The 17,186-nt window shown below is 39.5% G+C and overlaps 1 protein-coding gene across 8 annotated transcripts in view; it reads right to left on the bottom strand.

The window, feature by feature from the left end:
- ZMYND8 (zinc finger MYND-type containing 8) overlaps window positions 1-17,186 on the bottom strand; it is a 64,722-nt gene that overhangs the window by 2,038 nt on the left and 45,498 nt on the right. For 6 of the 8 annotated variants that reach the window (XM_072414120.1, XM_072414118.1, XM_072414121.1 and 3 more), the window contains 14 exons: window positions 16,154-16,209; window positions 13,301-13,378; window positions 12,125-12,240; window positions 10,709-11,190; window positions 9,336-9,476; window positions 8,236-8,388; window positions 7,636-8,142; window positions 6,394-6,789; window positions 5,757-5,941; window positions 5,352-5,432; window positions 4,838-4,916; window positions 3,432-3,671; window positions 2,747-2,889; window positions 981-1,070 (listed from right to left, as the gene is read on the bottom strand). In XM_072414120.1, coding sequence (XP_072270221.1) covers window positions 981-1,070; window positions 2,747-2,889; window positions 3,432-3,671; window positions 4,838-4,916; window positions 5,352-5,432; window positions 5,757-5,941; window positions 6,394-6,789; window positions 7,636-8,142; window positions 8,236-8,388; window positions 9,336-9,476; window positions 10,709-11,190; window positions 12,125-12,240; window positions 13,301-13,378; window positions 16,154-16,209 — 2,747 coding nt within the window. Of the gene's footprint in view, window positions 1-980; window positions 1,071-2,709; window positions 2,890-3,431; window positions 3,672-4,837; window positions 4,917-5,351; window positions 5,433-5,756; window positions 5,942-6,393; window positions 6,790-7,635; window positions 8,143-8,235; window positions 8,389-9,335; window positions 9,477-10,708; window positions 11,191-12,124; window positions 12,241-13,300; window positions 13,379-16,153; window positions 16,210-17,186 lie in introns of all 8 variants that reach the window. The other 2 variants (XM_072414125.1, XM_072414124.1) reach the window with 2 other exon arrangements.

Here is a 17,186-nt window from a genome sequence, read left to right as displayed (position 1 = left end):
ATTTAGGTCTATAGTATGTGTCAAGTGTCCTCATGTTTTGGGTATATACTATAGATGTAATAGTCAGGTGTCCTCATACATTTGGGTATATAGTATAGGTGTGATGGTCAGGTGTCCTCATGCTTTTGGATATATAGTACCTCATGCTTTTGGATATATAGTAAAGGTGTGATGGTCAGGTGTCCTCATGCTTTTGGATATATAGTAAAGGTGTGATGGTCAGGTGTCCTCATGATTTGGGGTATGAAGTATAGGTGTGATGGTCAGGTGTCCTCATGCTTTTGGTTATTTAGTAAAGGTTTTATGGTCAGGTGTCCATATGCATTTGGGTACATAGTATAGATGTGACTATCACAAACTTGTCATACATTTAGTTTTATATCATAGTGATCCATTTTCATGCCATCTATAGTTAACCTAATCTGGATTCTAGTGAACAAACCCTAGCCAGACATCTCGATAGACTTCCAATATGTTGCAATGCCACTATTTTGTAAATGTAGTTTTTAAACTAAATATTTGCAAAGTTTATAAAGGAAAATGTTGTAAAGTACAAATATGATTCAAGCCAACAAAGAAAACCAAACAGCACATATATCAATAAACTGACAGAACTCTTGTTTTTGCTATGAGGGAATCACAGAGGTTTGCATACGCTGCAACATAAATACATCATACAGATATGCAGTAACATGCACACCATGACCATTATTTATACCTGGAGAGAGAGACGTCTTAGTTATTTGTTCATTGTCATGCCACAGCCAAAGAAATGCGGGAGAGATGTGTATGACAGCTCAGGCTACACAGTAAAGTGAGCAAAGTAAAAGTAGGGTGAACGACAGGGGAAGGGAGAAGAGGATTGGGGGGACTGGTGAAAACCAAACTTCAGAAGCCACAGAGGAAAAAAAAAAAAGAGACACTGAGCTACTACACTACTCGATGCCAACAACAGACTGGATGAGAGCTCTGGTACTTACAATCGTGGGATGAGAAGTTGGGATAAAGGCCGTGGTCTGAGGCACGTGGACCAGTTTTATAGGCTGGCTGCTTGTCACACCTGTTGCTATCTGCAGGGACAGCACAGGGAACCTTAGATGGAGGACAGTGATGGCTACGGATGGGTGAGATTCAGGCTCCATATATGTCTGTGTTCTACAACTGACCAATGGCGTTTTATCTCACAGTTTAGCGGGAGAGGGGAGGATTCTGGGTGTTCTGCTTCTGTCTCACACAACATTCAATCGTATCGCATAACAAAGTCAAGTGAATCTTTGGATTTTTATCAATGTCCCATCAAACGCATTCATCTTGGGTGGAGTTTACACACAAATTTTCAAGGCAGTCACATCCGTTCATTATGTGTGCTGGTTTTATGTGTCTGCATGTTATATAGGACTTTAGATCTTCTTAAGGAAAATTAGGACAAAATATTTTTTTTTCAGTTTGGCACAGAATGAGGAGGGGCCAAAGCCGAATTACACCAGGTCTGTTTATTTAGAGTGGCTTCTTTCCCCTCCTTAACTGCTGCATAGAAAATACCCGAGGGGGTAGCAGGGTAGGCGGGGGATAGTTAGATATTGTACTCACCTTTCACTGATGTCTGTAGTTTGTAGGTTGACATTATCTTTCTGCTGACAAGATCCCTGGTAATGTTTCTTAGCCCAAATCTAGAACAAGGGTGATGCAGCACAGTACAGGATCACCTACCTGCAACATTTGGCTTACTGAACAGTCTCCAAGATTTAGCCAGATGATGTCATGCTCACCTAGGTGCCAGGTAAGTATATTATCAAAGCTCTCCTTATCCAGGACTTATTCATCGAGTGTATTTGGGAGTGAGGACACAATGAATAAACAGACCTGGCCATGAAAATGAAATTTCCCCTGTGTTTAGGGCTATTTTCAAACATTTGGTGTGGTCACTTAGACCCAAAGTGTCATTTAAAGTGTGTGTAAACCCTCAGAATAAGCTTCTCTTATTTTTTCCCATTTGGTCCATTAAATATATAATTGGAGTATAAAATAAATACACGTTCATCCTGCCAGAAATCTTGTCAACTTTCCCAGTGCTACATTCCTAATGGTTACATTATTTACAGATATCACCTAAGGACTACAGAACACCATTATGGAGATCAGAAGAGAGGTAGGTGTTCTGTGTTTCTTGGATAGGATGAAATCACTGCTCCTCCACAGATACAGTACAGAGATAGAGAGATGGAAATGCGTTTACCACAACTAAAGACCAGTAATACATTATAATGTTGTTTTCAGGTTTATAAAGGCTTAATAAAACCTTGGTTTTTATTTGTGTGTGCCTTTATTAGGAAGATAACTTCATTTCCCGTTTGGTCCCAGGACAGGAAGTAAGATAAAATTCAACAAAGACACAAGCTGCAATAAAAGCCAAATAGTAATAAATTTCACCCTCTGTTTAAGCTAGATAATATTTAGAAGGAGGTAAGGAACTTGCTGTCAGCCAGAGGCAGAACACAGACACATAGGGCTGATCATACATCTGAAAGCACTATACAGCAGGTAAGTCAGGCTCTGGGGTCAGGGACATACTGCATATAAGGCATGAATGGCAAATAAAACATGAAGCATTCTGGGAGATAGGCATCAAGCAATTAAAAAAAAAAAAAACTTCTGTCCCCTGCAGACAAACAGACAGACGCACACACACACAGATTTGTCTTCACTCACTTTGGAGGTGGGCAAGCTATCGACCAGCGATACGTACAGTGACACTCTCTTTGCTCTTGTCCGTGGCACTCTCCTTCTCTTTGGGCGTGGTGGCGGTTTCAGTGGGCTGAGGTTGGATGCTGGCTGCGGCCTGCGCTGATTTATCAAGCTCTGGCTCCGCTTCCTGCTGTGTCACAGTGGCTGTAGGGGAGATACAGATTAGTATTAATGCTCTTTATTACTGTTTACATACAGATTCAGTCATATGTTAAGGAAATAAAAACTTTTATTAAAATAAAGTGAGGCCATCAATATACCTGCTCAACGCCAGGCATTAAACTGTGACTGCATTGACATTTCTGCTTTATCATAATGAGTGTAACTTTATTTCCATATATTTGCAAATACATGTGGATGAAATACTGCTACACCAAGGCACTTCTGACATGTGTGGTGCTTAATAGTAAACTTTGAGTCTCTTTTTTTGGTAAATGGTTGTGTAAAATAATCAGACGGGGTCAAAGCATGATAACGATGGTGCTCTTGTACAACCACAGATACTGGTGACTGCAAATGTCCATTTATTCATTTTAGATCAAGTGACGATCAGTCTGTACATAATAACATACCATAATACCAAACCTTCCACACATCATGTATTTGGAACAAAGGGAAATTCTAAATCTGAACAAGTGGCCCACCTCGCTGTGATATTCTGCAGTGCTGTCCGGTGACCTCCTTACCTGACTGTGTGCAAGACTTCATGTGCTCTGGCCAATGGGCTTGCTGGCAGGGGTAGTCACAGTAGCTGGTGTTCCAACAGCAGTAGAAGATAGCTTCTTTCTTGCAGTTGGCACACCACTGTTTCTTCTTTGTCTCATCCACCGCTTGCTGTTTCTCTAGCTCCGTTTGCTTCTTTACTTCCGCTATTAGCCGGTCCCTTTCTTGCTCCAGACTCTGCCTCATCTCAGCCATAGTGAGTTCTAGATCAAAACAGAAATGTTGTTAGGACTCAGCACTGGTCAAACAAAAAACACTTGCTAATTATTAAAAAAAAGGACATCACATAACTAAAAGTTAAACAACCAGAAAGATAATGTTAGCTGTCATAGACAGGCATGTGCTAAAACAATGTTGATTTTGTGGCAGAGTAACCTTCTGCAGCATAATACACAGTGATGGTCTCTATATTACCTCTTAAAATGCAAAAAAGGATAAATTGAGTATCCTGTGGTGGGTGGACTGTAAAGCTAGGTACACACTTGCAATAATTATTGTTAGAAAACAAACGACTAATGATTATGCACAAATATTTTGAACGATCGTATTGTGAACAATTCTGTACATGTTGTAACAATACGAATGTTCAAATATAATCCACTAATAGCGTACACACGCTAGATAAGATCGTTTAAACGATGCATGAAGTGATATGTAAAGGAGAAAGTGTACTACAGAACCATCCATGATCACTGAACGACCGTACACACAATAGATAGTGAACGATTGTCGCTCAATCAGATCCACCAGGACGGTCATTCGTTTCCAGCGACAATCCTCGTTCGTCAGCATCGTTTTGCACTTTTTTTGATAACAATTATCAGACGATCGGTCATTAGTCGTTCGTTTTCAACAATAATTATTGCAAGTGTGTACGCAGCTTTAGAACTAATACAGTTTTATTACAAATAAGCTGTAATGGTATTCCTGAGCAGCAGGTGGCAGTGTATAAATGTAAATAGCTGTCTACTAATAACACGCTCAAAATACAAATACAATCATCACAAAATATTACAATTCTTTTCAGAGAAAGAGACAGATCTTTTAAAATAACTAAGCTTGGTATAAATTTACAAAGAACCTTTAATGGCAAATAAAAAAAGTGACTTGCAGGTTTTTTATCTGTGTATGAAACAACTTGACCAAGCTGTACTATTCAAGATAAACTGGTGCTAATGGGGCCACGGGAGTACTATAACCATACCTATGCTGCCTTAAATCATCTCTGTGGACACATATTTTAACCACAGTGAATGATAACTTATGTGCAGATATAAGGATAATACAGCACCTCTTTTCTATGTCTCCCATGTACATAAGATTTCAAAGCACAGGCTATATGAACCCCGACACCCATTAGTCTCCTTACCCAGGTTATGCTTCATTTCAGAGAGTTCTTGCTGATGAAGCCACTGTAGTTTCTCAATCTCGATTCTTAATCGGCGGATCTGTGATAATGACAAGATACTGAGTTTAGGAGTAGACAATCAAGCAAAATGTTACATAGCCATATGTATTGACTGGTGGTGAGAGTAGATAAAATTTACATAAACCCCAGCATTTAATTTTTTGCAGTCTTTACAGAACACACTCCCTCCCACATTCACACACTAGGTGACAACGCTGCTCCTTCATGAATACTGTACAGTGAGCATTGCCCCCCTAGATGGGGAAGTGTAATACCATTACAAAACAGGACAATAAAATGACCAGAGCCACCATATCTAGGGGCTGTTAAACCGCAATGCATTTTATTTGTTGCTCTTGAATTGAGACATATATTTAAGGAAACAATTGTTTTTGGGTGTGAAAGGTGTATTTATACACATTTACTAAAATTACACGGTCATTAGTGTTGAAAGGGAGACATGCACACAGCATACCTCTGCTATGGTGCTTCCTGTTGTGTTTTTGGATAAGTCATTGTAGATTTCGGTCATTGTGCCCTTTATGGCCTCCATCATCTGAAAACAAAAGTAGAAAGTTGTGTTATGGCTCAAAATGGATAACACTTGTCACTGGGTTCCCAGTGATAGAACTTGGTGATGGAAAATATTCACAGTTAATATATATCATTCAACTAAAATGCCCAGATATTTTTTCCCAGTTCTAAAATTCATTACAGCATGCATCCTAATCCTAATGCAATGCTTTCCTTCTCCTTTTCCTTTCTCCTTTTTTCCTTTACATAGCTTGATGACAAAATGCTGTCATCAAGCTATGTAAAAAAAGTGGCCATATATGCTGCAAAAGGAAAAGACTTTATGATGATCATCATCATGGCTTACCTTGCTGGTGTATTTAGCAATGTCAGCGGCCACATCGGCAGAGGCGGTTGCAATGGGCAAGTCGCTGGTGATGGAGGAATTCAGGGACTGTCCAGGGCTGGTCACAACGGCCAGTGGTGGTGCACTGGTGACCAGTGTTATAGTGGACGTAGTTGTAGTCTGTGTGACTTCCTTCTGCTGTACAGCTAAAATTACAAAAGGATTACATCAAATAAACATATAATGCAGGTGTATAATATTAGAATTCCAGAACGAACACCGAGAATACTTTAAGTGTACATTTTGTCCTTTTGTTGGTTCTAAAAGGAGAGCAATAGTTTTTCACAGCAGACAGTATGGTTTCATCTCTCTAATGACGCTACAAAATTTCAGCTATATTAGATCATCCCTGATGACAGTCCTAACGCCACAATGCATTATTTCTTATAATAATGGCAAGTAAGATATTGAAACAGATAATCTCATTGGATGTTAGCGATGGGGGCTATAACCTTGCTTCAATAAATCCAAGAAATGATAATTTTACTGTCTTCATCATATGAGAAGTCTGAATATAACACACATTTAACAATAGACGGCTGGGATGGTGCTGACAAAATAAAAATCTCTCTGGAGGCTAGAGATGTCAGGTTCATACCTTTAACAGCCTGCCGCGTTTGGTATCTTGTGCCTTGTGGAGACTGAGGTGGTGCTGGGGTGCTTGGCTGGGTCGTTGTCTGCTGTTGTTGTTGTTGTTGTTGTTGCTGCTGTTGCTGTCTCTGCACCTTCTGCATGTGCCATTTTTGGGACGAGGTTTGAAACTTGGAACTAGATGGGTTCCATACCACCCTCTGCACTGTGGGTACAGTCTCTTTAGGCAAGAGGGGTCTCTGTTTTTTCACTGGGCTCCCTGTAGCTGCAGCCTGAGTAGTGGCAGAGGCTACTGCGCTGGTGGTCACTGTCACCCCAACTGCAGGGGCAGCCTGGGCTGCAGAACGCGTCATGATTGGGGTCTCCACTGCTGGCTGACTACTGTTATTAGAAGAGGCCTTACCTGTGCAAAAAAAAAATATTTAGTGAGAGAAAACCTTAAAGCAAGATATACACTCATAAAACAATGAGCAGCAGATTGCAAAAACCAAACATACAGCCTTTAACAGACTTGAAAATGTCAGGGTATAAATTGAGTTCAGAGGTGCTATGTGTGGCAAATTATACTGCCCTCTGCTTATGGGGTCTTTGGATTGCTGGAGCCCAAAACCAGTACTATAGAAGTAACCCATTACTACACTGATTCCTCATACATCTGGATATCCAATTCTGTAAGCCAATATAAAAATGATGTAGCACATTATATTCATGAATACAAAAACAAAACAACTTAACGTTTGTGACTGTGATAGTCGGTCTTGGAATGTATTACATCCAGACGCTATCTTGTCTCTTCTGTGAGAACTGCTTTTTATTTTTTACCATAGTCTATTACCTCAATTGACAGATTTACTCTTAGTTTCTGTGATCACCAGAACAGTACCACAAACAGGAATAAAAACTGGACACAGGTTTTATATCTTTCCTACTAGAACTAAACAAAGTCATTAGGAAGGTTGTAATGTGGATGTGGATTTGCAACAATAACACCACAAAAGTCAGAATTATTTAATTATAATCCAGACTTCTGACCAGCAGAAAGAACTAATGTGATGCAACATGTAAAAGGTGTCAGGAGTTTCCATATCCATCACAATCTAAGAAAATAAAAAGTAATGTAAGATTCTCTTGCAAAGAATGGAAAATCACCATGGTCTCTATAAATGAAGAACAAATCAGGGTACAGGCATTTATTTGTAGTAGACATTTCTGTATCATTTTATTACCATAAGGATGAAAAAAGACATACTTTCTGAGTGCTTTGCTGTGGGCTCCTTGGCCTCTTTCTTATATTTCCGTCCTTCTCGTCCCGAGGGATCCTCCCCAAGGTCTATGACAAGTTCATTCTCAGAGTCTGAGTCCAGACCAAGGCGCACTGTTGGCGAATCTGTATCGTCTTTCCCTTTGAGTTTTTCCTTAACGGGGTGCGCTTTGATTTTATCAGGAGTGTCTTTCTCCACGGCAGGTGCTGGCTTCTCCTTCACTGCCACCTCCCCCTTCTCCACCACCGCAGAAGTACTTTTACTGTTATCTTTTGTTTCTGCCACACTGGCCTGTTTGGCCTTCTTCTTTACCGACAACGAAGGGGAGATCGCCTTTTCAGCTTTTACAATTTCCTTGTCGTCCTCATGTCGCTCATTCTTAGGCTTCTCCTCTTCGCTCACATACTCGCTGTCGCTAGAGTCTGTCTTCTCGGACTCTTCGGAATCGCTGTGTTCTGCTGCAGCATACGCATCCTCTGGAATCTCGTTAATTCCTGAGTTTAAAAAGACGATAATCCTTATCAATCAAACAATCTAATGTGAAGCTTTTAGGGGCCCATCTACAGGTAATAAAAAGTAGAAGATACCTAATTGGGCTTTGCAGCTTTCAATGGTTTTGTCCAGGTTCAGTTGAAAGCGACTGCGAATTTGCCTCTTCGGGGAAATGAGGGACGTGGGTGTTGACTGCTGAAGAACGGACTCGCTGAGCTCCTTTAAGTCCATCTCTGCCTTACTACGATCTAAGCACAGAAATCAAGTTCAGCTGGTTCAAATATATAAATTGTTTATGTGCATTTTTTTAAACATTGATCTGAACTCAAAAAGTGAAAATCGGCTATCTTTAGCAATGGTAACTGTGCCTAAGCATAACCATAAAAATGCACCCTTTTTCTTGAATGTGTACCTAAAATGGCAGTGTGCTCCTGTTTTGTGGCATTATAAATGTAGATATGCAGTGTGAGAACATCCATAGAACTGTTGTGCTGCTTACTATTCTTCTTGCTGGGGTGCAAGCTGTACCTGAGGTCCTGCGGTGCAAAGAACGCCCCGCTTCTGCTCAATCAACTCTACTGGATCAGTGCTTTCTCTATCACCACTCTGGCACAATCATTTCCTTACCAGCCATCTTATTAGTAAACAAAAGTGGGCAGTTCTAACGTGATGATGTTAAGCCCTGCTCATCCACCAAGATGCCTCACAAAGAGACATGATGCAGAACATAGAATGGATATTAAGAATGGAGGCTAATATCAGCTGTGGATCACCTATAAGAACTGACCATTCCTTTGTTCTCTGCTTGTCATATTAAGCACAGCTTTCATGATTTAAGTCTTAACTTAAAATATGGCGTCTTCACAGTTTTTAGATGGGTAAGCAAAAACAATCAGCTTAATGTGAGCCTGTGATTCATTTGTGAGAGCAAACCCGAAGGTTAAATTAACAGTATGTTATCGGATTGCTTTGCACTGTCAAAGAAAAAATTTGAATTGAATTTTCTGCATATTCCAGAGATTTGTCATTTCTACTAGCACCTATATACATTGGATGCACATGACAAGCTTGGTGGAGTTAAATTTGCTACAAGGTAATTTCTGCCATTGGTTTATCTCCTCTACCACCAAATGCCGGCATTTTCACAAAATCATGTGTGCTTTGAAGCCTTTTCTGACTACCGGTAGTCACTGACCGAGGTTGAGGTTGAGAATGCTCCCAGTGCTGCTGCTTCTGTCTGGTTTAGATGGTAACGGTGTGGAAGATTGGGGGGAGAAAGGTTTCGGGCTGTCCGTGATACTTCCTCCATGCCCCGTCTTGGTAGAAACAGGAGAAGCTGTGAAAAAATTGCAAAGCCATTAAGTCAATGGGGAACTAACTTATAACTTCAAAAAATTTTATTATGCAATCTGAGGAAATCTTTTTCTCACATTCATTTAATGATTCTATTTTATTAAAGCTGAATGCCGGGCTAACAACTAAATACAAATATGATAAACATATATAGGAGTGGTTTACCTCCAAAAGGTTTTGTCTGTCTCTCATTAAGCTTTCACAACTCTGCCACAATGCACGGACTAAAAGGTGATCTGATTTTTCTCTAATGAAGTTAAACAAAAAAGCATAAACAGTTTTTCCACCCACTCTTTAAGCTTGGACAGTAGAGAAGCAGCATGCCGATTCAATCATTTTGCCTAATTCTGCAGTCTTCATGTGATTACAGCACATCTATCTAGCTCCTAGAATTGTTCACCTTCTCCCCAGTGGAAATACAACAATGGTTGGAGTTTAAATACATTTAATGATTTTTTTTAATAAACACATGACTGCATTCGCTGGTGTTATCTTTATTAAATGGCTGGGGTTTAACTTTAAATGTTGGATTCTTAGACCTAAGCTAAAATTAAATTGACAGAACTGTACAGATTGTACATTACTTGGTGTGTTTTTTTTTTACATTCTCCATAACTTTAATGTTATCAGTTATCCAAAGAATTTCTGTCTTGCCACATCTTATAGATTTTTAGGGAAGATGCTGACCACCCACATAAAGCAAGGCAAAGTAGAAGTAATGAGGTGAAAGCCACACATGTGCCAATGCACACCTTTCGTCCTTATGGTCATGTATTATCCAATAATTATATTTTTCTCAGGCACTTTAAAGAAGTCTCATCAGATCCTGTACTGCAAAAAATATGGATTACTCTACAGGCAGCACGTCACCTGAGCGCAAGAAAATCTCCTTCACCTTTTTTACAGGTGAATGAGTGGAAAAATGATTCATCACCATTGGACCCTCAGTATTTCTTTACAGTCATGATAATGTTGGCCAATTTAGTGTCAATCGCTCTAATTTTTGCTAAAGACATAATCAATTTAAAAAGTGGTTTAGACCACACACACACACACAAAAAAAGTTTACAATTTCATCTGAAATTAAAAAAAAATTTGATTTGAAATGGTTGAAAGATTGGTAAATGTTCATTAAGTAGCAATCAAAGGTATCAGACATACAAAACCTTGTAAATGTCCCATAAGGTATTGGTTCTGTTCCCTTTTCTTTCATACCTGTACTTCTATCAATGAAGTCCATCGACTCTTCACTTGCGCTGAAGTGACTGGATACAGCTTTTTTATCGGCATCTTGTTCTACATCAGAACCTGTGTGTACGGATGAGTTTGTGCTCATTGGCGACCGAGGCATATCTGTTAATGAAATCCGCCTGCCCCCGCCGCTGTTTAACATAGGCTTGCTCATTAGGATTTTCGGTGAAGCGGTCATGTCAAAGTTCAGCTTGATCTTCTCTTGCTTGTCTGTTTTAGCAGTGCCGGCACCTGGATTACTGGTGTCCAGCAGCATTTGGTATTGGTTGTTGGGTGTGTAAGGTGTCCGAAAGGGAGCATAGTTAAAAACGCCAAAACGCTTGCGAATGTTTTCCACATAGACCTCCATCTCCTGCATTGCACTGTTGAAAATGCTTTTTGTCTTTTTAACAGAGAAGGGGATTTCTTTAGACATGAGGTAGCAGTTATTCATGGGGACCCAGGCCCTGGGGGAATAAATAAAACATGAATGTTAGCCAAAACCACAACTATTGTCTTTTTAATTTTAACTTAGATCTTAGGCTGCGTACACATGCACAATAACTGCATGATGCATGAACGAGTGCTGTACATACAGCACCATTCTGCTCCATGAAGAGGGGAGAACGAAGTAGCGATACCCTGCCGCGCTCTCCCCCATTCACTTTAATTAATTATGATTGTTTCTCGTTCGTCCTCCCCACAATGGAGACGGTCGTTGGAACGGCAGATGACGAGCGCTATACACACGCCAGATTCTCGTCCGATATCAGCTCTGAGACGGTTATAGGATGAGAATCATCTGAAGTGTGTATGTAGCCTTACTGGCTTCCAAATACCTAACATGAATAACGAAACAATAAATAAATAGATCCCGCATATGATGACTGCCTGCTAAGCCTGAGCACTGCAACAGGGAATGAGATCACATAACTTCCAATAATAGTAAGAATCAGGTATTATTATTATTTATTAATATTAATCTCGGTACAACAGAGGAGATAATAGTGCTGGAGAGAGTGGGAGAATGGCTTGACACAATTTTACCTCAATGAACAATGTGACAAGAGTCTCTAAGACAAACTGGGAGCTGGCTGTAAATGTTCTCCATGTCCGCCTGTCACAGCCAGCAAAGTTGAGAATAAACACTGGCATTCCACCACCTGCTGTCCCCCATTCACCTTCAAGCAAAGGGGCACAGATACAGCAAACCTTCCAATGAACTTTAAGTATGACAGGGACAAATACACAAAGAGTACAAATATAAAGGCAGATTCTACATGCTACTATCACAATCTGGTGGACATAGGCAGCAGGGCACAGACCTGACTATTAAGCCTGGATTTTATTGAACAATTTTTTCTGCAAAACAGAACAGAAAATACATGCGTGTAATCCCACCTGTCATGCTGTCCAAAGAAGCGAGCGTCCACCTGGCCATCTTTATCTCGCAAGGCCTTTGCTGGCCAGAAAGGAAAACCTTTTAACTTTGCCCACACCAGGGGATGTGGATTACTCTGATGAAAAAAAAACACAAGATTGAACACATCAACTCTAAAAAAACAAGTCTCCAAATGCCTAATTTCCATATTGTATACAGCACAGTTCTCACTAATATGCTTTTATTCTTATGCATTCTGTAGGCATGCGTTTCAGACATGTTTTTTCTTATCTGAATGGCTCAATGCATAAAAAATGCAGCACACTCAATGTATTCCCAGTGCACGGCAACACAATTAATAAATGAACAAGCTGTATTGAGAACGATGTGTTTTCTCATGTCCAAGTGGTTTTATCAGATTAAAAATGCATGCTGAACACCATAAGGGTCTCCACCACAACTTCTGGTTTTGCTCATTGGGAACAAAATGCTAAATATGCTGACAGAACAGTAAATGTGAAAGCTAAAATTACATTCTCTAGATAACTGTTGGGGGGGTAGGGTACCTTTATCGTGGTGTCCAACTTACACATATTCCTTCAACTATATGTGAGACTCTTGGGCTTGTGGGCTTTATAGATGTGCTAGAAATTGTATCTACCAGTAGCATTTCTGATTATCCAGTCCTTGGTCACAGATGAAGCTGTTGCTAACTAGCAGTGTGGGGGCAGTAGTGTGTTTTTAATACTTGCAGTGGTTTCCTATCTTACAGTCACATTCTGTCAGAAATAATCCAAATAATCAGCTTTGCAATGTCCTAAATTACTCACTGACTAATGGCATCTCATGCTTAGGGAGGAATATCCCTTGGTGTATACCTTGATGACCATTTTACTAGGACTGAAAGAGATGGGGGAAACCATCACTTTAGAGAGATTTTCTCTCATTTGCTTGTTGTGTGAATATCTCCCCAATGAGAAACAGAATTTCATCTATTTCATAAGCATGCCTTTATTGAGGACATGATTGCTAACCCAACATTGGATATACATAACTGTTGTCCTATTTATTATAAGAACAGGTTGAAACCCAAATCCTCCATAAAGCATGTACAGTATTGTTGGTAAATAGAAGCTTTCTCAATAAGCAGATTTCTTGTTATATTACTAAGCTCTTTTTTGAACTTTTATACTTACACACGGTTCACAAAACCAATTCTCTCTTTTTTGGCAAGCGGCTAAATAACATTCAGGACAAACTTCAATCTCGTTCATCTGTAAAGGAACAAAAGGGAAAAATTAGCATCAAAACAGGGCCATATTTAGCATCAATAAAACTGATAGTCTGGTCATTTCTTCTACTTGCATGTGCCGAATAGTGGTAGCAGGAAATAGAAGTCTTAACCAGATATTGCAAACATTATTACAGTTGTGGGTTGGTTATGAAAATATCTTTGTCCAACAAATCCACAAATTTAATTGTCTAAACCAGGAAGGTTAGGGAGGTGACAAAGAGTGCACACAATATTCACTAGTGTTAATAGTCTTAGGCATCTGGATACTCAACCAGAGCCATTTGATATTGTCAGTCTGGATACTGTGAATTCCACAGAACACAAACTGCATGCCAAGCTTTGCTTCAAAGCCAAGTTTTATTCTGCTTATATATCGTCTTCCCTGATTCATCATTTAGCCCTATAAACCTTTCTTTTTTCATTGCACACTTGATTTCATATTTAGTGATGCCATGACTGGGTCTATACTTTACTGAAGCATTATAGGGTACATAGGCAAAGTAATCAGCAGAATGCTTGCTAACTCCCTGGTAATGTTTCTTGTCATTGACCCAGAAAAGAATCAGAAGTTTTAGGTTTTCTCTACAACTTTTATCTATTTCCATCACTGCTGAGTGTCTAGATGCATGCTAAATAATTTACAGTAAGTTCTATCTGCTCATATATTACCTTACTTGTTTCTCCCCACCCTTTTCATTAGCATGTTAATGATTAAAGTTTTTATTTCTTTCTCAGTATAGAACTTTTTTGGTCTTGCAAACCAGGCAGATCACAGCTGGTGGAAGGGCAGGCAGGAGGTTCTGCATAGCTTCCTAAAAACATCACAACAGCCTGCCTAATCAAGGAGACTTGCTTGAAGCCATTGAGCGGCTTAGATCAATTTCACATTGTGCCAGTAAAATTACAGCCTTTTACAAGGCTTTACAAAACGTCAACATGCCATCCACCTTTTGGTCCAATAGCGATATTTCAACCACGAGGAGAACATAGCTGCACATGTTCTTTTTACCCTCCAGCTAATTAAGAAAGTAGCTTTTCTTTTCCTGTAACATGGTTTTGTATCCTCCTTATCCTGCCAGTAGAGCAACGTTCTTTTAAATGAACAAGTCTTATTAGGTTGATTTCAGCTAAAGGACAAACAAACCCCAAATTTAACCATATGGGTTCAAAACATATCAATGAAAGCTGACCTCTGTGTGCACCCCTTGTATGAATGCTTCTGTTACTTTTGTTAGACAGCTTGGTCTGCATGTAGTCGTGGAGAAACATATAAATAATAGTTGTAATGTCACTAATAAATGTATGACTTCCTTTTTTTAGTTCACAGGGTTTAAGCCCCACAGATACCAAAACTATATTGGACTTTTAACTGATTAGCTTTGTCTGTAATAAATGAATTTTAGACAAATGTGTTGCAAAATACCAAAATCATTAATATGCGTGCTAATATGCGTGCAAAAAAGGTCAAGGATTTGTTCAGTTATCAAAAAGAAAGCAACCAAATGAACTGCCGGACAGCAGGGGGTGCTAGTGATCTCAGCAGATAATGCTGATCCAGGGATCAGATCCCAGACACAGATCAGCAGCCATTATAAAATGCTGAGCAGGCCACATGGCGTGCTGATGAAGCAAATGCCATCACATAAATAAAGTTAACTCTACAACCGCTGAAAGACAATTAATCTGATGTATTATCCCTTGAAAGCTTAAAGAACAGAGACTGGATAGTGTACAGACTAGTAACCCCCCCAAGAGCAACGGCACGGCGGTCTGGGTATCTGGCTACAGTGCCACATACTTATATAGTTATCTAATACTACATCACATGGAATTACAGGATGGCCACCAGTCAAATAGTATAGGCTGCTCAGTCAGCAACAACTGGATGAATAAATTACGATGAAGATGACATCTGAAATAAAAAAAGAGGCCTCCAACAACCACTCATAGCCTACTGCCAAGATTAAATGCCTTTTTCTAATAAGAGAATCATTTTATTTGCAATATTCAGTAACTTTTGTTGGTTTGATGTATTTGTATACTTCAGTGCTGCTTTGTTTGTGTTTGCATGAGACGAATGCAATAACACACAAAATATATCACAATCTAAAACATCAAATAGGAACATACAAGCTTCTTTAAAAGGTATGTATAACAAAGTTTTAGATTTGTAGGGAAAAGTTCCAGTCACTGTTTGTGTACCATAGGTGAACAGTTTATGATTCAGGAGTTATATAATTCTTTAGGAAGCTGAAAATAACTTGCATACTCATTTTAAGGAAGACAAGAAAATGAAAAAAGAATTTTCATTCTGTTATGTGCTTTCCTGAAACCTGTCTCTCCAAAGTTGCTTCCTGTCCTTAGCTTGTAAACTTTATTGTTTATGGCCACCTCCTTGACTCCAGATGCAGGATGCTTAGCATAATGCAGATGCTTCCTCTTTGTAGTCCTTAGGACATAAATTGCGATGTGGTGACACACTAATGACGGCATTGCTATTGGCCACCTTGTCTACAACCTAACCAGTAACTAACATGCCAGCCCAACCACACCAGTCACCCATCACCATGCCCATTGAGACAAATGGCCTCTGGGTGCATGGAAGTGAAGAAGGAGCTTCACAACATCTCAACCATTGCCTGTGTTGATGAAGTGTGAAAGGAGGAACTAGTGGAAGCAAAATATAAACTATAGATTTTATTGAATAATGTGTAATCCTATGCAAAAAACATTATGTATTGCATATAGAGCTCACCTCATGTTCACATATTTTGATTATAACTTTTGCTGTTTGCGTCAACTTGTGATTTCCTGTAGAGAAGATACAAAATGATGGTAAGAAATCCAGGTACACAAAAAAGGTAAACAGATGATACAATGCAGTTTATGTACTGTTATATGACAAGTGTAACAAAAAAAAAAGGTAAAAAAACAGGTAGTGGACATTTATATCATCAATTTCATGGACACTGGCAAATCTCCAATCAATTCTAATAAAATATCACATCCATTGCAGTGTAAGTTCTTTTTGCTGCTACAACTTGAAATATAAAGCCTTTGAGCTTTTCTTTGAGGAACAAGAAATAAACTTTGTTTGGTCTCAACAAGAGCACTGGTTTTATAATTCTAGCTTACATGATAAAGTTGCCAGTAGCATTATCTAAACAGACAGAGGAGAAGGGTTGGATCCTCAGTTTTGTTTGCATTGCTGCCTTATTACTGTTTGGTCTTCAGGACAGGAAGTGGTGGTAAATCTCATTACAGCTATAAGGACAAAATTCTAAATCTGATGTGCTTACCCTTGCACTAACACTAACAAAAAGTTTCACTAGAAAGCATATATCTAGGCAAGGCCCTGTCTGGTTCCGTTCTGCGGTACTACACAGCACACCTACCCTTTTTGTTAGGTAGATAAAAATCGAGGGAGCAGAATGGGATTCTCTTAAGTGTAGCAGGGAGAATTCGACTGAAGAGGTGGCTGCCTTCACCATGACCACTTTATAGAGAGGGGCACAAAATGGTCAGGATCTGCAACCTGTGCATCTAAAGCATTGCTCATAAAGGGCAGAGGGTGGTGGTGGTGGTACAAATTTTGTTCTTCTTGCCTTGCATGCTAAAGGACCCTGTCCTGGCACTGTATATATGATAATATAAAGCACCAATTAAACAAGTCCCCTGATCTAACTTACACTTAGCAGCAGATGGCACCCCCTCTAAATCATCAGGTCTAAATTTACCATCTGATCATGGTATCATTTTATCTATATTTATAGCATACATCGCACAGA

Source organism: Pyxicephalus adspersus, chromosome 6, assembly GCF_032062135.1.
Source record: "Pyxicephalus adspersus chromosome 6, UCB_Pads_2.0, whole genome shotgun sequence".
In the NCBI taxonomy this organism is placed as follows: domain Eukaryota; kingdom Metazoa; phylum Chordata; class Amphibia; order Anura; family Pyxicephalidae; genus Pyxicephalus; species Pyxicephalus adspersus.
This window is presented reverse-complemented; position numbering and strand designations above follow the sequence as displayed.